This window comes from Aquarana catesbeiana, linkage group LG11 (assembly GCF_042186555.1).
Source record: "Aquarana catesbeiana isolate 2022-GZ linkage group LG11, ASM4218655v1, whole genome shotgun sequence".
Classification (NCBI taxonomy): domain Eukaryota; kingdom Metazoa; phylum Chordata; class Amphibia; order Anura; family Ranidae; genus Aquarana; species Aquarana catesbeiana.
Genome location: NC_133334.1, coordinates 274,697,300 through 274,718,229, shown reverse-complemented (window position 1 = coordinate 274,718,229; position 20,930 = coordinate 274,697,300). Strand labels below are relative to the sequence as shown.

The window sequence follows — 20,930 nt, the reverse complement described above, 5'->3', positions numbered from 1 at the left end:
GCTAATTTTTTTTTTTTTTTTTTTTTGTAATTGTAAAATACATTTTTTTTATTTATATTTATTTATTTATTTATTTTGCTTTTAAGTGTAATTGTGGGATCTGAGGTCTTTTTGACCCCCAGATCTCGCAATAAAGAAGACCTGTCATGCTTATGTCCAATACAAGGGATGTTTACATTCCTAGTAAAAGGAATAATAGTGATCAAAAAAAAATAAAAATTTTAAAGGACAGTGTAAAAATAAAAAGTAATAGATATATGTTTTTTAAAGCGTCCCGTCCCTCCGAGCTAACACGCAGAAGCGAACGCATACGTAAGTCGCACCCACATATGTAATCGGTGTTCAAACCACGCATGTGAGGCATCGCTGTGATCGTTAGAGCGAGATCAATAATTCCAGCACTAGACCTCCTCTGTAACTCTAAAATGGTAGCCTGTAAAAATGTTTTGAAAGCATCGCCTATGGAGATTTTGAGGTACCGTAGTTTGTCGGTACACATGAGTGTGCGCAATTTTGAAGCGTGACATGTTAGGTATCTATTTACTCGGCGTCACATCATCTTTCACATTTTACAAAAAAATTGGGCTAACTTTACTGTTTTTTTTCTTTTAAATTAATGAAAGTATATTTTTTCCCAAAAAATTTGCATTTGAAACACCGCTGCGCAAATACAGCGTGACATAAAATATTGCAACGACCACCATTTTATTCTCTAGGGTCTCTGCTAAAAAATATATTAATAATGTTTGGGGTTTCTAATTAATTTTCTAGCAAAAAAATTCTAATTTAAACCTATGGTAAGCCGGTGCAACCACTGGCCTCAGTGCCAGACCTCCCGATCGCATGGGAGATCCCAGAGAGGCACTGGAGGGCGGCCGGATGGGAGGGAGGCACGACCCCTCCCGCTGCCTGTAAAAGCCATCCAGCGGCTAATTAGCCGCTAGGATGGCTTTTAAATTAAAAGGATCACTGGCTGAAAAAACGGGGGGGGGGGGGGGGGGGGGGTGGTGTAACATCTGTCAGGTTTTTATTTGTCCCATCAAGGAGATTTCCCTTAACTTCCTGTCCCAGAGCCAAAACAGGAAGTAAGAGGAAATCCCTGGTTGTCACCAGAAATATACCTCCCAAATGTCCCTGATTTGGAGCAATGTCCCTCTGTCCCCCATTCCCCCTCATTCATCCCTCATTTGGTCTGATCTATATAGTTGTATAAAAAAAATGCACTTTTTATCTTTCAAAAAGTGTTTCCCAGCGCTAAACCTTTCATCTGATTTCTAAATTGCTGCAATTCAAAAAGCCAATATAAAGGAATAGTTGTGGTAAAAAGCGCTTGTGGGTTTATTCAATCTTGTGTTTTTGTACAATTCTCCTTTAAGGGGGTGTGGCAAGGGGTGTGTCCTATGCCTGTATACTTTTGCTGATAGGTGTCCCTCATTCCCATCTCAAAAAGTTGGGAGGTGTGCCAGAAGAACTAGTGTTCCCATTGGAAGATTTCCCCTCTCTTCCTGTTGGCAGTTACTTTTACTTTCAATGATAATGGTAAACAGGACAAATAGAATCTCCCTAACGGGGGGCACAGACAGCAATAAAAACCTGGCAGGGGGGCTAATCCCTCTCTGCAACAACAACAAAAAAATGTTTTGCCCTGATATACATGCTGGTTCACAGCAGGGCGGCTTTGAAATTGCGCTACTTCAGCGCAATTTCAAAGCCGTAGAACAGTGCGATTTGGATCTCCGATTCCATTGCGGCTTGTGCCTTCATTGAACCCCTTGGTGTCGGCTACCGCCAGCCCTTTAAAGGGTTTGCTGTGCTGAGGAGGCGAAGCGGGGCTTATGGCCAGGTGACCGCCGTGATCGTCTGTCAAATGATCGGAAAGTAGGGGCGCCCCCCCTTAATATCTATACGCCCACCGGCCCCTAATCTTCATGCAGGGCACCAGACACATAGAGTTCTACGGGGTTTTTTTTTTTTTTTTTGTGAAGCACATGATTAGAGCCGGAGATTTTAGTTGGCTTCAAAAAAGGCGGGCTCAGAGCACTGCGCCCTGAGCCCACCCACTTGTGACAATAGCAAATCAACATTCGCTATTGTTTTCTTCCTGCTTCTTCTCCTCAGGCCAATCAGGACAGGAAGTGGGTCCTGAGACCGGATTGGCCTGGAGGAGAAGCAACCGTATTGGCCGGGAGGAGAAGCGACCGGATTGACCTGGAGGAGAAGCGACCGGATTGGCCTGGAGGAGAAGCGACTGAATTGCCCGGGAGGAGAAGCGACCAAGTTGGCCAGGAGGAGAAGCGACCAGATTGGCCTGGAGGAGAAGCGACCGGATTGGCCTGGAGAAGAAGCGACCGGATTGGCCGGGAGAAGAAGCGACCGGATTGGCCGGGAGGAGAAGCGACCAGATTGGCCTAGAGGAGAAGCGACCGGATCGGCCTAGAGGAGAAGCGACCGGATCGGCCTGGAGGAGAAGCGACCGGATTGGCCGGGAGGAGAAGCGACCGGATTAGCCGGGAGGAGAAGCGACCAGATTGTCCTAGAGGAGAAGCGACCGGATCGGCCTGGAGGAGAAGCGACCGGATTGGCCGGGAGGAGAAGTGACCGGATTGGCCGGGAGGAGAAGCGACCAGATTGGCCTGGAGGAGAAGCAACCGGATTGGCCTGGAGGAGAAGCGACTGAATTGGCCAGGAGAAGAAGGGACCGGATTGGCCAGGAGGAGAAGCGACCAGATTGGCCTGGAGGAGAAGCGACCAGATTGGCCTGGAGGAGAAGCGACCGGATTGGCCTAGAGGAGAAGCGACCGGATTGGCCTGGAGGAGAAGCGACCGGATTGGCCGGGAGGAGAAGCTACCGGATTAGCTGGGAGGAGAAGCGACCAGATTGGCCTGGAGGAGAAGCAACTGGATTGGCCTGGAGGAGAAGCGACTGAATTGGCCAGGAGAAGAAGGGACCGGATTGGCCGGGAGGAGAAGCGACCAAGTTGGCCAGGAGGAGAAGCGACCAGATTGGCCTGGAGGAGAAGCGACCGGATTGGCCGGGAGGGGAAGCGACCGAATTGGCCGGGAGGGGAAGCGACCGAATTGGCCGGGAGGAGAGGCCGGGAACGCCGCCCGGAGACCTGGATGGGGTAAGTGCTGAGCGGGGATTGTGAGTGGGGCCGCCGAGCGACTCGAGTCGCAACAATTTGAAAGGTTCCGTTGCTGGCAATGGGGTGCGACTTGTCGTGCGATTTTAAACGGTCAAATCACATAAATCGCATTGGCGTGATTGAGGGCTGCATGAACTTTATAAAATGTATTTGCAGAAATAAATGAAACAGTTGAAAAAGTTACAATGTATATCTCAATTTGTATCTCCCTCCTCTACTCACAGCCAGGGATCTCCAGTATAATGGTCACACTGGAGGAATCCCTGCCCAGAGGATAGCTGTCATCAAACTCCTCCCCTGGGGCGGGGCCAAGAAACCTCACCCAGCCACACCCCCAACATCTACTGTCATCCTGGCTATTTGCTCCATACAAGGAGGACTGTCATCACCCAGAGAGCACTGCACAGGACAAGGACATGGCCGGTGAGTCCCTTCATGTGTGTCCCCCTTCTACTTCTCTGGGAGGACTTTATGGGCAGAACTTTGCACAAAAGCTTGCAATCTATACATATAGTTTCCATCAGGGTGTAGATCTTGCACAGTACAGATTGCAGTGTGTGTAGACAGTCATGTTGCAGATCTCTTATGTATTATTCAGGATATTTCATTCTCTCCTTGTACAATGGAGAGATCATTAACCTATTACAGCAATGATTGAGCACAGGGAGACCCCCCCCCCCCCAATGGCTGGATGGATCGAACCATCTCTGATTACGATGGGGGTGGGTGGGGTGTAAACACAACTGGACCTAATTAAGCGTTACTATTCCCAAGTGCGCTAACGTTTGGCAACCAATCGGAATCTGATTTGTACAGATTTGATTTCAGCAGAGTGATTTATGATTGTTTACGGAACATAAAGCGGTAATGAACCCTGAACGTTTATTATATTGCAGCTTCTCAATTCTTAGCTGCGACGGCTGCATTCATCTTCTTTCTTTTAATTTTACACCTGGTGATCCGGCCAGTAAGCCTGTCGTTTTTTCAAAGGAACAAGCTGTCCTGCAGATGTAGCAGTTGCAGGGATAAGACAAACCATTTCCCACTGACACGGGGGTGCTTACAAATGATCAGCTTTTATCCACGTAAAACTTTTATCCCGAAACTGCAACTGGTTATAAAAGTGTGAGCTGGAGTTTTGGCTCCAGTTTGTTAGTGTATCCAAATCTGCTGGTACACTACCCCCCCCCCCCCCCCCCCGGGCCGTTTTTAATATTGATTGGACCCTGGGCAAAAATCTTCTTGGGGGGCCCCCCCCCCCATGCAATTTCACTCTCCACCTGCTCTGAGACATACAATAAATAGCAGCTAGACTTAAAATCAGTTTACTGTATCAGATCAGGCAGCAATTGCGATTGGTTGCCAGAGGTTACAGCATATCGTTACCGCTTACTGACTGGTTGCTAGAGGTTACAGCACACATTAGGGCTCACTGATTAGTTGCTAGAGGTTACAGCACATGATTTCTGCTTGTTAATTGGTTGCTAGAGATTACTGTACAGTAATACTGCTCACTGATTGGTTGCTAGAGGTTACCGCTCATCATCTGCTCACTGCAGGGGGGGCATGATATACATATGAATGCCGCCTTTATTTACATATTAATGCCGCCGGACGCAGCTATTTACTTATGAATGCTGGTTATTTACATGTAAACACGGGGTCAGCAGGTGAGTCATCTGTACACAACAATAGGGCAGAGCTGGGCAGCATTAGTAGCAGCACTTCACACTGAGATATCGGGACACAGCACAGGACTTGAACTTCAAGGGACGAGGGAATTTAAACTGGGATAGTTGGCAAGTATGAGGCAGCTGCTTTGGGCCCCACAACAATGACAGGGCCCAGGGCAGCTGCCCCTTTTGCCCTGCCTTAAAGACGGCCCTGCTACCCCCCCTCCGACCAGACTGACAATGCTGCTGATGCTGTGCCCCCTTTGCTCCTTCATCCAGAGTGGGGGGAGGGGGGGCACTCTAATACAGGAGGTGTGTTACTGGCCAGATCACCAGGTGAAGACAGAGGGGGAAAAAAGAAAACAAATGCAGCCACCACATCTATAAGCTGCAATATATGACATTTTTGTTTTTGGGTTTAATACCGCTTTAAGTTTAACAACATCCTTATTCTCCATATAATTAATATATATTATTCTCCATATAAATAATCCATCCACATCCACTACTTATTGGCCCTGTGATCTATTTTTCATGCAACGGTCTCTGTGTTTTTCTGCCTCTTTGTACCGTCATCTATGAACTCCCAAACCTCTCCTTTCCCCCGTTCAATTCCATATGTTACGGCCGTGGATAGAGGGGAGGATCAGAGGTGGTCCCATAGGGGTCTTTGCAGCTGCAATGCACGGGCGCAGCCTGGACAGGGGAAGGCTTGCAGCGTTGATGTAAACAAACAGTGGAAGTGCGGCTTTTGAATCAATGTAAGGATGCATGTGTAGCACCCTGGAGTTTAGGCAGGATTGCTCCTCACGGATTTACTTGCCAGGAGTAATTATCCTGGTTGATTGATAGAGATCTATTGATTTCTCCGTACGTTTGGCCTTGTTGCACTTTTCTCTTCTACCACTAGGTGGCCGGGTACTTGGTGGTACTGGGTATGAGAAGGGCAACCCAAGGTCAGGTTATGGGTATGTGGGGTATCTCAGCCAATGGGCAGGGGTTTTCTTGGATTCCTTGGCCTGCTGGGAAAACTTATATATTCAGGTGGAGTCAGGTGATCTATGTTCTGTGCACCTGGACGGCTGTCTGGGTGGACGTGTGTTGTATTGCCCGAGCTGCCAGGCCAGAGATTGGGCCTATCCCGGGGCACATCTGGCTGCCAGGCTTGACAGCGGACACTAGTGGATGTCGCCAATACCAGAGTAATGCTTGCAGGTGCTGTTCGGCCAACAATTTTCCACCCGGCTCCTTCAACAAAAGTCGATTGAGTGGGTGGGTGAGGCAGGTGGGAGGGTTGGAGGTGCTGAGGGTGAGGTGGGTGAGAGGCGGTAGGGAGCAGGGGTGAGGAGAGGGGGGGAGAGGTGCTGTAAGCTGGGAGGCACTGTGATGGAGAGGAGCGGGGTGGGCAGAGGGGGTTGCTGTGACAAAGCAATGGGTGCTGTGATGGGGGGGGGGTGAGGTGGATAAAAGGGGGGGGCTTTGACAGAGAGTCGGAGGTGGAGTGAGGTGGGTGGCAGGGACACTCCGTAACTAAAGTGGGGCAAGGTGGGTGGGGCGCTGGCGCTGTGATGATTTCTGATAGAGGATGGTAGAGACCATTACTTGCAGAGCAGGATGGTGGAGGCCACCCCACGCCTTGGAGCAGGATGGTGGAGGCCACCCCACGCCTTGGAGCAGGGTGGTGGAGGCCACCCCACGCCTTGGAGCAGGGTGGTGGAGGCCACCCCACGCCTTGGAGCAGGGTGGTGGAGGCCACCCCACGCCTTGGAGCAGGGTGGTGGAGGCCACCCCACGCCTTGGAGCAGGGTGGTGGAGGCCACCCCACGCCTTGGAGCAGGGTGGTGGAGGCCACCCCACGCCTTGGAGCAGGGTGGTGGAGGCCACCCCACGCCTTGGAGCAGGGTGGTGGAGGCCACCCCACGCCTTGGAGCAGGGTGGTGGAGGCCACCCCACGCCTTGGAGCAGGGTGGTGGAGGCCACCCCACGCCTTGGAGCAGGGTGGTGGAGGCCACCCCACGCCTTGGAGCAGGGTGGTGGAGGCCACCCCACGCCTTGGAGCAGGGTGGTGGAGGCCACCCCACGCCTTGGAGCTGGATGGTGGAGGCCACCCCACGCCTTGGAGCTGGATGGTGGAGGCCACCCCACGCCTTGGAGCTGGATGGTGGAGGCCACCCCACGCCTTGGAGCTGGATGGTGGAGGCCACCCCACGCCTTGGAGCAGGATGGTGGAGGCCACCCCACGCCTTGGAGCAGGATGGTGGAGGCCACCCCACGCCTTGGAGCAGGATGGTGGAGGCCACCCCACGCCTTGGAGCAGGATGGTGGAGGCCACCCCACGCCTTGGAGCAGGATGGTGGAGGCCACCCCACGCCTTGGAGCAGGATGGTGGAGGCCACCCCACGCCTTGGAGCAGGATGGTGGAGGCCACCCCACGCCTTGGAGCAGGATGGTGGAGGCCACCCCACGCCTTGGAGCAGGATGGTGGAGGCCACCCCACGCCTTGGAGCAGGATGGTGGAGGCCACCCCACGCCTTGGAGCAGGATGGTGGAGGCCACCCCACGCCTTGGAGCAGGATGGTGGAGGCCACCCCACGCCTTGGAGCAGATATTTAAGACTGTAGATGCTTTTCCCCCCAAATGTTATCAAGCTCCAAATTCTCCAGCAATTTCGGGTCTGCTTCTCATATGCACAGTAAACAGTTCTTGAGCTAGGTGACCCCGGTGTTTGATCAGTTTGCTGGCAGTCGTGTTATTCCACTGAGTCACTGACCTGGAATGTACATGCGACCAGTAAAATAAAAAATGCTTGTTTGTATCCTGAGGAGGTCTTGGGTCCCTTAGACCAGCAAACTAGCATTTTCAGGAGGAGGGGGTTAGCAATGGTTCCTTCTTCTTCTTTTTTTCTTTTTTTTTTGTCGCTGAGAACAGGAAATCCTTTTAAAGACGCGTTAGTTTGACTCACAAACTGTACGTGTTCAACTGCTACATTCACCGAGCCAAAATCCCGGCCACACCTGATAACACGTCTACCGAAAACTTTTGTTCTGCATTCAACAAACAAAAGCGTTGAACTGGGAGGACCTCGTGGTACAAACAATCTCTTGTGTGTGATTGGTAGAATGCAGAGGAGTAGACATTAGAGTACATGGAAGGACAGACATCCAAACCATTCCCTATAGAAATAAGAAATGGTAAACGGAGACCTGATCCACTGGTACAAACTATAGGCAGATCTGTACCAGTGGACCGGGGGTTCTCCATAACTAAGATCCGTGGACGAAGTGAAACGCGTTGGGAGGGCCTGGCCTGGTTGGAGCCTGAGATGAGTCTGTCATACACCTTCTTATGGGGTTTTGCAAAGATGTGCGACTTCCAGGACCTTTCCCTTTTCCATTAGATGTCTAGAGCTGGGACAAGCTCTTGTCCTTGTCTGCATTCGTTTTCCTTTTTTTTACCGCTTGCCGACTGCCCGCCGTCGATTTGATGGCGGCAGAATGGCACTCCTGCGCGAATCTCTGTAGCTGTACAGTGGGTGCTTTAAGGAGTATAGGGGGGGCTGCGTCCCTAAGGAGCCAATGCACGTTGCAGCCGCCGGGCACCCGCAATCGCTCCTGACAGAGCGAGAACGGGGATCTGGAGGTTTTTTTTTTTTTTTTTTTTTGCTTCAGCTTGTTAGTGTATCTAAATCTGCTAGTCAGTGCTGGGACAAGTCAAACTGCGCCCCCCCCCCCCCCCCCCCTCCTGTTTTTAAGAAAGAATTGTTTCAAAACAAGAATATAATTATTATATTAAGGGACACTGATGGGCACATTTTATATTAAGGGACACGCTGATGGGCACAACAAAACGTGCCCCTTAACATAAAATCTGCCCATCAGAGTGCCCCTTAATACAAAATGTGCCCATTGGTGTTGCTATTAAAATAAAATATGCCCATCAGAGTGCCCCTTAACATAAAATGTGCCCATCAGCGTGATCCTTATTTTTATGTTAAGGGGCACTCTGATGAGCATGTTTTAAGGGGCACGCTGATGGGTATATTTTTAATGTGCACGCTGATGGGCACCTTTTTTTTTTTTTATGTTAAGGGACACTCTGAACAAATTTTATTTTAAGAGGCACTCTGATGGGCACACCAAAATGTGTCCATCAGTGTGCCCCTTAAGAAAATATGCCCATCAGCGTGCACATTAAAAATATACCCATCAGAGTGCCTCTTTAAAATACAATTTGTTCATCAGAGTGCCCCTTAACAACATAAAAAAAAGTGCCCATCAGTGTGACCTTTAACAAAATATGCCCAGCAGTGTGCACAATAAAAATATGCCCATTAGTGATTAGTGGTTAACATGTGGCCCACATACCTTGAATGCAGAAGGGCACAACTGAAATACCAAAGGGGGCGGAAGCTGCGAGATATGGAGAGCCAGGACCCAGGAACTGCGAGTAGCGGGGGGGGGCGGGCGCGCACATGACGTCACGCCCCTACTCGCGGCCCGTGAGTGCGAGCTGGTCTTCTGTCAACTCCGAGACCTCCGGTGAGGAGCAGGGGGTGGGCGCACGCACGCAGCGTCACTGGTTGCTTTGGAAACCCGCGGTCCCAGCAAACTAGTGATGGCTGTTTTAGAAGGATACTTCACTGCGCCCCACCCCCACCCCCAATAAATTGTACCGCCCAGGGCATCCGCCCCTTCTGCCCCCCCTTGTACCGGCTCTGCTGCTAGTACATCTAACGCTCCCCTCCCACCGGACTGACAATGCTGCTGTCCAAAGGCGCCCCCCTGTGCTGCTTCATCCAGAGTGTGGGGGGCGCTGTAATACAGGAGGTGTGTTACTGGCCAGGTCACCAGGTCAGAACAAAGGGAGGAAAAAAGCCCACACAAATAAAAAAACAAATGCAGCCACAACAGCTAATGATTGGTAAGCTGCAATATATTACATTTTTGGGTTTATGGTTCAATTCATATTTTTGGGGTTTTTATATAAACATATTACAAAAAAGACAATAAAGACGTGAAATAGTCACAAAATATAACACGGTAAGTTTCGTGTGAGTAACAGACGTGGGTTTTGGTGTTGTGTGTGATAGATTTGTATTTTATGTTTGTGTTGGATGTTGGCGTTCTCCTGGCAGGGAGTGAACTGAGCCCTTCTTTTATTCCCATTCATTTCATTCTGGCACATAGTCATAAACCTCGGCACGTGATCAGGGCTGAAAGCAAAGCTGAATTTTGCTTAATCATGGTGAGATCCGAGGTTTGCCAGGCAAAAAAAAAAATTAGGAGGACGCTTTCCTATGATTGGAAAAAGTGAAGTTTGCTTCATTGACTGCCAGCCGTGGCCCCCCCTTTGCTTGGCGGGTGCCGAATCGTTTGGAAAATGGAACTGAGACTGAAGGTGGCACAACTGGGCTAAAGCTGAACCCCCAGAAACTCCCACTTTGGAAAAATGTTCTGAATTAGTACGGGGTCAAGTCCAATGAGGTGCATGCCACCGCCTGGATTCATCTCTTTAACCTCTTGCCGTTGGCCCCAATAGCAGTTACTGCTACATGGTGGCGGCTGTGCCCTGGATCACGCGTGTTGGACATGTGCAGTTGGTTTCGAATTAAAATTGGGAAATTCAGATACATGCAGATTTCCGAATTAGAATAGTACAGAATTTAAACGAATCCGAAAATAACGAAGAAAAAAATTCGGACAAAATTTGCATAGTTTTTCGAATTTAGAAAATTTTTCGAAGTCAAATTAGTTTTCCAATTTCCAAAGAGAATAAAATAGAACAGAAAATAAAGGAATAAAATAGAAAAAAAAAAATATTTTTTCTATTCTATTCCTTTATTTTCTATTAGTTTTTGAATTAGAATTGTTTTAAAAAAAGAAAAATTTAAAAAAGAATTTAAAAAAATTCTAAAACTTTTTCATTTCGATTCAAAAACTAATTCCGAAAACGAAATAAACGAATGAAACTAATTTATGTAAATGATGAATCGAAACTAAAATTTTTTTTTTTTTTCGTTCTGCACATGTCTAGTGTGTGTGTGTATATCTATCTCTATCTACAGTATATTATATATATATATATATATATATAATCTCTATAGATGTGTGTGTATGTATATGTATCGGGCCAAACCCCGATGTCCGTGTTAATGGATGCAGCAGCAGGACTCTGGAGTGAGCAAAGAGCTTTCCTTGGGGGCACCCGATAAAGAGGAGGGGCCTGGAGCACCAACGGGTGGGGGGGGATCCCAGAAGAAGAGGATCGGGGCTGCTCTGTGCAAAACCATTGCACAGAGCAGGTAAGTATATCGTGGTTGTTTGTTTTTATAAAATGAAAAGGGAAAAAAAATGTGAGCTTCATAATCACTTTTAAGCCGATCACACACAAACCATTCTACTTTCTCGTGTCTTTTTTGAACACACCCAATAAACGTTCACAGTGCTGGAAGAAAAAGTAAGTGAACCCATAGACTAATTACTTCGACGAAAGCTGATTGGAGTCAGTAGTTTGCAGCCCTGGAGTCCAATCAATGAAATGATTTTGGAGGTGTGGTTGTGGTTTAGAGCTACTCTGATTTGATAAGACACTCAAACATTTTAAGATTGCCGTTCAGAAGAAGCACCAGCTGATTACTGCTGAAAACCAGTTAATGCTAAGGGGTTCACATACTTTTTCTTGCAACTGTATCTGGATAACACTGTTGTGGCGTTTTTTAATCTGAGATTCATTAAGTTGCATACGAAGAATACTGAGGAAATCCTTTGACGTGGAGTGGAGGAGCTGCCTGGCCAAAATCCAGATACTCCGTCCAAATATTACAACTCGGGATCCCAAATCTCGTGAGGTACTCCAGAGCTGTACAAGAGCATCTTCTAGTGAGATTTGGGAATCCTCAGTCTCCCCAGGGCCTTTGCCGGAAGGCCAGCAGCATCGCCCATGGCATCACCCTCGCCCCAGGGCCGTGGATGGATATCGGGGTGTAAGATGGGCAGGCCCGGACTGGCTATAGGGCAAACTGGGCACTTGCCCGGTGGGCCCGGGCCACATGTCCTTGTGGGGCCGAAGTCACTTGGCCTCTCCGCGGCCGTCTGCCAGTTAAGTTTAGCAAAAGGGGGGGGGGGGGGGGACTACAGGTCAGCTGACCTGTGACCATGAAGAGAGAGAAGCTGGAGGAGACGCCAGAGGGAAAGTGAGTGCGGATCAATCTCTCTATTTTCCTCCTGCAGCCTCTTTAAAGCCAACTTCTACTCCCCCTCCCGCAGGCCGCTTCTCCTATCCAGCTTCTTTCTGTCTGCTGCCCCCCCATGCTCTCTGCCCCCTGTGCTCTCCGACCTTTCCCCCCAGTGCCCCCTATGCTTTCCAGCACCCCATACTCTATGTGCCCCCCATGCTCTCTGCCCTTCCCCGTGCTCTCCGCCCCCCAGTGCCCCCTATGCTTTCAAGCACCCCATGCTCTACACGCCGCCCCCCATGCTCTCTGCCCTTCCCCGTGCTCTCCGCCCCCCAGTGCCCCCTATGCTTTCAAGCACCCCATGCTCTACACGCCGCCCCCCATGCTCTCTGCCCCCCCGTGCTCTCCGGACCCCTTCCCCATGCTCTCCACCCCCCCCCCCCCGTTCCCCATATGCTTTCCAGCACCCCATGCTCTTTGCCCCCCGTGCTCTTTCCATGCCCCCCTCGCCTTGCCCCCTTTTGCCTCCGTCAGGATGGAGATTGGGAAAGGGTCCCGGTAAATCTCATGGCCTACTCGGTCTAAAATGCCCGGCCCGATTTATTTATTTATTTATTTTTTTTTGGTCCCAGTCCGGCCCTGAAGATGGGTGTATATTTTTATTTTTTTCATGTGCCTCCAGTGTGTCTTTTTTTTTTTTTTTTTTTTTTTAATATGTTAAAAGCAGCCTTGAAATGAAACGATTAACTATGAAATCCATCATTTGATTTTTGATAGAACACTACAACAATTCTATATACTGAAGTCACTTTTAACAAATCCTGTTCAGCTGTCCTGATAATCCAATCAGATCTCAGCAGGAAATTCAGAATCTTCCTTCCAGGCTTCTTGTATTCTTACCATCATCTTAGGAATGTCTGAACTTTTCTCGGGCATCAAATCACAAGACTGGGGGGGGTCACGTGGTGTCTTATTGGCGGCTTATGAGGGATTAGACAAGTCATGTGACACACCGGGGTAAATGTTTAGCTGAAAATACTTTAGATGATTGTGTTGGAAAATTATTCCTGTGGTCACTCTGGACCATCAAATGTATTATATAATAGTTTTTAGTCAATTTTATTTATTCTTTTTACTTTACTTTTAAAGTTGTTTTTTTAATTATTATTATCTTTTTTTAATGATGCAGCTAAAATCTTTATTTTGCAAAAAAAACACAATAAAAAAAAAATACTTGTAATAGGTGTACATGACGCTGTGTATGTAAAGCATGCTTGGCTTTCTACTAAGAAAGTCCAGCACTATCTTTTTAGACTATTATTCCACCAGGGGAATACCTCTGCGGTGTGCTCTCTGAAAATGTTATTATCCTTAACCACTTCAGCTCAGGAAGTTTTACCCCCCCCCCCAGAGTTTCCAACCGCCAGTAAATTTACTGACACTTTGTAAAAATCTGTTTTTTTTGGCAACTGCCAGTAAATATCAGGGGCTGATCATTTCATGCTGTATTGACTTTTTAAGTGTAAATCAAGCAAATTACTTTTGTTATGGTTATTGTCCGTGTTTCCATATCATGTTTATACTGTTCAAATATTCACTGTGTTAGTTTTCAATAGGACTTCTGTGATTTCTCAGGTTGTCAGTAAAAAAATGTGCTCTGCCAGTAAATTTTCCATGTTTTGTCAGTAAAAAATACTGCGGGAGGTTGGCAACCCCCCCCCCCCCCCCCCCCCCCCCCTTCATGACCAGGCAATTTTTTGCGATACGGCACTGCGGTTCTCTAACTGACAATTGCACGGTCGTGCAACACTGTACATAAATAAAATATATATTCTTTTTTTTTTTTTTTTCCCCACAAGTAGAGCTTTCTTTTGGTGGTATTTGATCACCTCTGCGGTTTTTATTTTTTGCGCTATAAACAAAAAAAGAGCGCCAATTTTGAAAAAAAAAATATATATATATTTTTTTATTACTTTCTGACATAAAACGTATCCAATTCAATAAAATCAATTTAGGCCAATATGTATTCTGCTACGTATTTTAGGTAAAAAAAAATCGCAACAAGTGTATATTGATTGGTTTGCGCAAAAGTTATAGCGTCTACAAACTATGGGATAGATTTTTTTTTTTTTACTAGTAATGGTGGCAATCAGCGACTTATAGAGGGACTGCGACATTGCGGCAGACAAATCAAACACCTGACACTTTTTGGGGACCAGTGACACCATACAGTGATCAGTGCTAAAAAAAAATAGGCACGGTCACTGTACTAATGACACTGGCAGGGAAGGGGTTAACATCAGGGGTGATCAAAGGGTTAACTTTGTTCCTAAGGAGGGCTTTCTAACTGTGGGAAGGCAGAGATCTGTGTTCCTGCTTTGCAGAAACACAAGATCACTGCCTTCCCTCGTCACTGAGCGGCACTTGTAATGGAAGTGACCTTTCGTCGCCGCCATCTTGATACACCCCGCACTTGTCCACAGTAAGGATACAGTGAGAAGGCGGCACGCGGACATCTTGTTACACCCACCGGAGACTTGCATTTCACACCTATTTTTATTTATTTATTTTTAACAGCACACTCAGCTTATATTGTGAAATTCAGTATATTGAAATCCCTCACACTGTTTTGATGTTGATTCTTCAAAGCAGCGGTGTTCTGTCACATTAGCAAACCTGTGAGATGAGCAAGTTTGCTGCTGCTTTTAAAATTCAACATCTAAACAGTCAGATTTCTATATTCTGTATTTCACTTTATAAGCTTTGTTTAAAAATAAGTGTGAATTGTAAGACTCCGGTGGGTGTAACAAGATGTCCTCTTGGCGCCTTCTCACTCTATCCTTACTGTGGACGAGTGTGGGGTGTAGCAAGATGGCGGCAACGGAACGTCACTTCTGTTACCAATTCTGACGGGTCGCCTAATCTGATGAACTACAGAGGTGCTGAGAGGAGGAGTTCCAGGAGGCGGAGTAAGTACAGGAAGCACTCCTTTCCCGGCAGCAAGGTACCATGGGATATGTAGTCTTGAGAAATGGAAAGTAAACAGCAGAGAAGAAGCTGCAAAGCATGCCGGGAATCCATAAAGTTGTGGAAAGAGAGGGCAGGCAGCACTCAGTAAACTTATATTGGATTGTCAATAATAACTATAGTTTCTATTCCAATGCTGATGTTTTAAAATGAAAGGCAAAGCTGTAACCATAGATCTCTTGTAATTCAACAGCTGCTATATGATACTTTAGCTTCTACTACAGACATACTTGTAGCCCCCTCTATTGGCTGCAAGTGGTAATATTCACATGGACCCAGTTACAAGTTTTAGGGAAATAAAGGTTGCTTCCTCCTGAGCAAGGACATAAAGATTGAGATTCGAGGGTCTTCCTCCTTATTAGTCTATTCCTAACACAGGTTGCCCAGTGCATGAAGCATTTAGAGAACTAAGAAGTCTCTGGGAACAAATGAGCCGCTCACCGCTCTGGTTCCTGGTTTCCAGTCTGTTTGGCTTTCTGTCTTTGGCTTGGAACTTCTGACAAGGTGACAATTACATCTGTACCAACAAGCTTGAATCTTGGCGGGAAGTAGAAACCAATTTTCAAGGGAAATACTGGTTAAAAAAAAACAAAAAAACCTCTTCCTGCGTAGATGGTGTAGGTGGGGTGCAGCGTGGTGCGGCGGCAATAACACACACAGTCCAAGTACCACGCAAGGAACTTGTATTTGAAGTAATGCAGCAACAGTTCACAGTAAACCCAGAAGGGAAGACAGACCAACCGGGAACATTCACGAATTTCAACAGCGTGCGGAGAGCAGGTCCCAGCCGAACCGACAGCAGTTGTTAGGAGGGGCAGAAAGTGGCCTGGCCATCTCCTACCCAAGCAGGAAGGTGTCCAGAAGAGTTGTGATCCATACGCTTTCCCTCCTCTACCCACTTGCAAAATTCGCACTAAGCCTGGGTGCTAGGGCCTTAAATAGGCTCTGCCTAATCCAAGAGGGCTGCCAGTCAAATGGTGCAGCAGCATCCAATCACATGGTTTCCCCAGTGACCCAGGCAACCATAGAGGAACCCCTTGAGTGTTCCTCTCCAGCTGCAGTGCCATTGCAGCAGGCTCGGTGCTACCACTAGGCAAACTAGGCAGCCGCCTAAGGCGCACTGCTGCCTAGGGGCGTCCGGCCGCTGGTTTCCCTCCACGTCTGCATGCTCTGTAGGCTGCAGCATGTAACTAACTCAGTCCAATCGGTAGTGTAATTAGAGGTGCAACGCGGCACTGGAGCCAGCGCTAGAGGAAGCAGAGCCGATGCTTCGTGTGTAGTAACGCCTTCTGTCACATGGGCAGGGTAAAAGGGGTGGAGTCAGGGGTGGAGCCAATGGGGGCGGCAAAATTAGGTTTCGCCTAGGGTTTTCAAAAATCCTTGCACCAGCCCTGCATTGCAGACAAGCGCCACTTACAGTGGAGAAAGTAGGTTTCCCCTGCCTACAAGTAGAGGAAGGTTAGAAGCTCTGTCAGTTTTTTTTCTTTTCTGGCAATGGATGGAGATCTTTCTCTTTCCAAATGACAATGTTCTTCTGCTTCTGCTCTAAAACTAAAGAAAAAAAAATATTTTCTTGCGCTTTTAAAAATGTAAGCTCTGGAAATCTGGTCAGCTTGGCATGCCAAAGCAAATTCTAAGACCGCAAACGTGCGATTCTTATAAATCGTGGCCTAGCGACGTGCCTTACTAAATGTATTTGTTTGCTGGCGGTTGAACCGTCAGGCAATGCCTTACACAGGGGAGTTGGGCTGAGCTATTTATTGAGATCTTAACTATACCAGGAGGGACTATTCAGTCCTACAAAATAAACACGCTCTTCGCTGAATTGGATATGGCACCAGTGCCACCACCTGAGCAGATTCTGCCTAGCAACACAAGTATTTGCCAACTGCGGTGCTGGCCATACACTTTGTTAGAACGTTTGTACAGAAATAATGAAAATTTAGTTTGTAAGAACGTTCAGTCTTGGAATCCTCGGGTGTATGGGCAGCTTAAATGGTCTCTAAAAAAATTCAAATGGTAACAGACAGATGTAAAATGTCAATAAATGCAATGTAGTTATACGTTCATTATTATTATTATTATTATTTTTTTTTTTTTTATAAGCAACTAAGTACCTAAAAAATGTTTTGATATTAGGCTGCATTCACACCTGAGCGAAGCGTCTTTGAGTGCTTTTTCGGCTTTTTTTTTTTTTTTTTTTGTGTGTTTTTGGGCTTTGACGTTTTTTTTTATTAGCCGATAAAACTATTATCTGTTGCATCGTTTGTTGCTAGGTATTTCATCTTTTTTACCTTTTCCATTCACTTTTATTTCTTCTTTTATTATTATTATTATTATTGTTCATTTATTATAATGTTTTTTTTTTTTTTTCGTTTGGATAAGGGGTTCGAGTTCAGTTTAGGTTTGGGTTAGGGTTATTATTATTTTATTTATTTTTTTATTTTATTTCATTTATTATACGAATAATAATGAATAAATGTAAAATAAATGCACAAATAAAAATTCATAAATTTAAAAAATAAATTCAATAAATTAATATGTAAAAATAAATAACCCTTAACTTGAACCCTTACCCCTTAAAAAAACAAAACAATAAAAAATAACTAAACATCCTAACCGTAACACAAAAAAATATTATAATAATATATTATTATTAATGTATTTTTTTTGTTCGAGTTTGGGTGTTTATTGTTTATTATTAATAATATAGTGTATTTTTTTTAAGGTTAATTATTATTTATTAATGTATTATTACATATTCATTTATTTTAATTTATGATGATTTTTAGTTATTTGTGTATTGATTTTACATTTATTTATTCATATATTATTCATATATTATTACTATTTTTTTTACTTTTTTTTTCATTTGAGCAGAAAATCGCGCAAAAACGTGCGAATGGCGCATTTTCAATTCATTTATATGGGAATACAAACGCGCCAAGAACTTGTTTTGGCTTCAGGGCAACTTGGAGTGGAGATGTGAACCAGAATAATAATTTTTTTTTTCTCCTCGCGTTTTTGAGCTTCAAGCAGATAATCGCTCAGGTGTGAATGGGGCCCAAGAGCTCTTTCACGGTTCCGTTCTTTTACCGCCCCTTAGCCACCTACAATTTTAACAGTGCAGCTGGAAAGGGCCGATACTAATTCACAGTCAAGTTAAAGGTCTCCACATTTTGTGTTCCTAGTGATTGAGGTACATTTCACTCAACCAGGTGTGTCAGAGGGGCTGACTGGAGCCAAGGAGCAGAACAGAGAACCAGTGGCTGCCGGTGCTCAATTTATTTGGGGGGGGGGGGAGGGGGGAACAAACAAACCTGACCCCCTCAACCCCCCCCCCCCCGGTTGCTTGATCAGTCGCCTCCTTGATTGCCGCTTCGCTTGCCCCTCGCCAGCCCGCACTTACCCTATCCAGGTCACGGCTTTGGCGGCTTCCCCCCCTGCATCTCCCCCCGGCGGTCGTTTCTCCTCCTGACAGACTCCTGGCCAATCAGGTCTTAGGACTCCTGGCCAATCGAGTCTCAGGGAGGGGAAGCAGGAAGACATTAGGGAAAATGAATTCGCTAATGTCACACAAGTGGGTGGGCTCAGGTTGCAGTGCTCTGCGCCCCTGAGCCCACCCTTTTTTTTAAGCCAATGGGAGCTTCATGCTCTAATCATTTGCTTCAAAAAAAAAAAAAAAAAAACCCTGTTGAAATCCATGCGTCCGGTGCCCTGCATCGAGGTTAGGGGCTGGGCATGTGGATTAGGGGGGCGACGCCCCTTATGGGTGGCCACCACTGCAGAGAACCCAAATTACCAAGTGGCTCCTTCGGAGGTAGCGCTACATAAGTAGTGAGGCTCTTTTCTCTGCACTTCCTAGCTGGGTCATGTGATGATGCAGGTTGCCGGGGGACCGATGGAGACGGGTCACTTTGCTGAGCACCAGCTCCCTGCACACACATATCCCTCTCCGTAGAGCTGCATGAACCTCAACCCAACCTACAGCCCAATTCAGGCCACCCTAAAGTGGTTTCAGTTCTAGGTGGAATCTGGTGAGCTGAATGAGCCACTGGCTTCTAACATACAAAGATGAGATCTTCCTACCATATATCCTGACTGTTCCTGCCCACATGGGCATTTTGGGTTTTCCAACTCCTCCAAAAACGTAATCTAGGCGAGTGGGAGACCCTCATAATGGGTTTACAGACCCAGCGAGTGTGGTCAATTTTGGTGCGCTGGGGTGCAATTCATAGCATACGCAGGGCTGGTGCAAGGATTTTTGACACCCTAGGCGAAACTGAATTTTTCCGCCCCCCCCCTGGCTCCACCCCCTTTGCCCTGCCCATGTATACCCCAGCTTTTTAATGAAGCACCCATCAAATGCAGCCTCGCCAGTGCCCATCAAATGCAGCCTCGCCAGTGCCCATCAAATGCAGCCTCGCCAGTGCCCATCAAATGCAGCCTCGCCAGTGCCCATCAAATGCAGCCTCGCCAGTGCCCATCAAATGCAGCCTCGCCAGTGCCCATCAAATGCAGCCTCGCCAGTGCCCATCAAATGCAGCCTCGCCAGTGCCCATCAAATGCAGCCTCGCCAGTGCCCATCAAATGCAGCCTCTCCAGCGCCCATAAAAAAAGCAGCCTCACCAGCGCCCATCAATGCAGCCTCACCAGCGTCCATCCAATGCAGCCTCACCAGGGTCCATCCAATGCAGCCTCGCCAGCGTCCATCCAATGCAGCCTCACCAGGGTCCATCCAATGCAGCCTCGCCAGCGTCCATCCAATGCAGCCTCGCCAGCGTCCATCCAATGCAGCCTCGCCAGCGCCCATCCAATGCAGCCTCGCCAGCGTCCATCCAATGCAGCCTCGCCAGCGTCCATCCAATGCAGCCTCGCCAGCGTCCATCCAATGCAGCCTCGCCAGCGTCCATCCAATGCAGCCTCGCCAGCGTCCATCCAATGCAGCCTCGCCAGCGTCCATCCAATGCAGCCTCGCCAGCGCCCATCCAATGCAGCCTCGCCAGCGCCCATTCAATGCAGCCTCGCCAGCGCCCATCAATGAATGTTTGCTTACTTTCATTCATTTGGGAGTTGGGGCACGGACACGGTCCTCCACCGCCGCTGCGCCTCTGACACTATGTGCGATCGGAGCGGTGGCTGCCCGCTGATGCTGAGACTTAGTTGCTTGTTGCAGAGAGAAGAAAGTAGAAACACCAGTGACCGGGCGCCCTAGGCGGCTGCCTAGTTTTCCCTAGTGGTAGCACCGGCCCTGAGTATACATTGACGCAATGCTTGTGTGTTAATGGGCCTCTTTATCTGTACATGGTGGGTGTTGTGAGCCAGCCCAGACAGTATATGTGTGTGGAAGTCACTTACAAGGCTACTGTATAAAAATGGCTTTTATCCAAAAATAAATGTTCTGCCTGGAGAGACTTCCTGGATTTCTGGCTCCTATCATCTATAAACACACTCTCGAAGATTCCACCCAACAGAAACAATGTAAGAAGAAAATTCACAGCCATGTCCACAAAACTGCAGGGAGAACATTCTTTAAATACCTTTTTTTAATATAATAAAAAAAAAAAAAAATCTTGCCCAGTTTTATTACAATAACCCTTAAAGTTCCCCTTGCCGGAGTTTTCCGTGCCTCTCTTCCATGGACACAACAAAATACTCCTTCAGCCTCCTGGCTTTCACTTGCATCGTCGTTTCTCTGGCCTTATGCTTTAGACCCTTGTTGTTCCTCCAGACCTTCCCACATGTACGCTGTACACCCTGCGGCTCCTGGCTGCGCTGGACCTGCACCCTGACCCCAGGGGGAAGCCTCCTGTCTCCTAGATAGAGACTTGAACTGTAGTGGGCTTCCCTACAAAAAGAACCCTTTCACACATTGGTACAATCAGTGTGCTGGTTGCCATCCAAAATTTG

General features: G+C 47.3%; 1 protein-coding gene across 1 annotated transcript in view; it reads left to right on the top strand.

Moving 5' to 3' along the window:
• The first annotated feature begins 3,435 nt into the window (after positions 1 to 3,435).
• Positions 3,436 to 20,930, top strand: part of NQO1 (NAD(P)H quinone dehydrogenase 1) — a 28,861-nt gene continuing 11,366 nt past the window's right edge. The window contains exon 1 of the mRNA XM_073605854.1: positions 3,436 to 3,569. Coding sequence (XP_073461955.1) covers positions 3,563 to 3,569 — 7 coding nt within the window. The 5' untranslated portion in view covers positions 3,436 to 3,562. The remainder of the gene's footprint in view (positions 3,570 to 20,930) is intronic.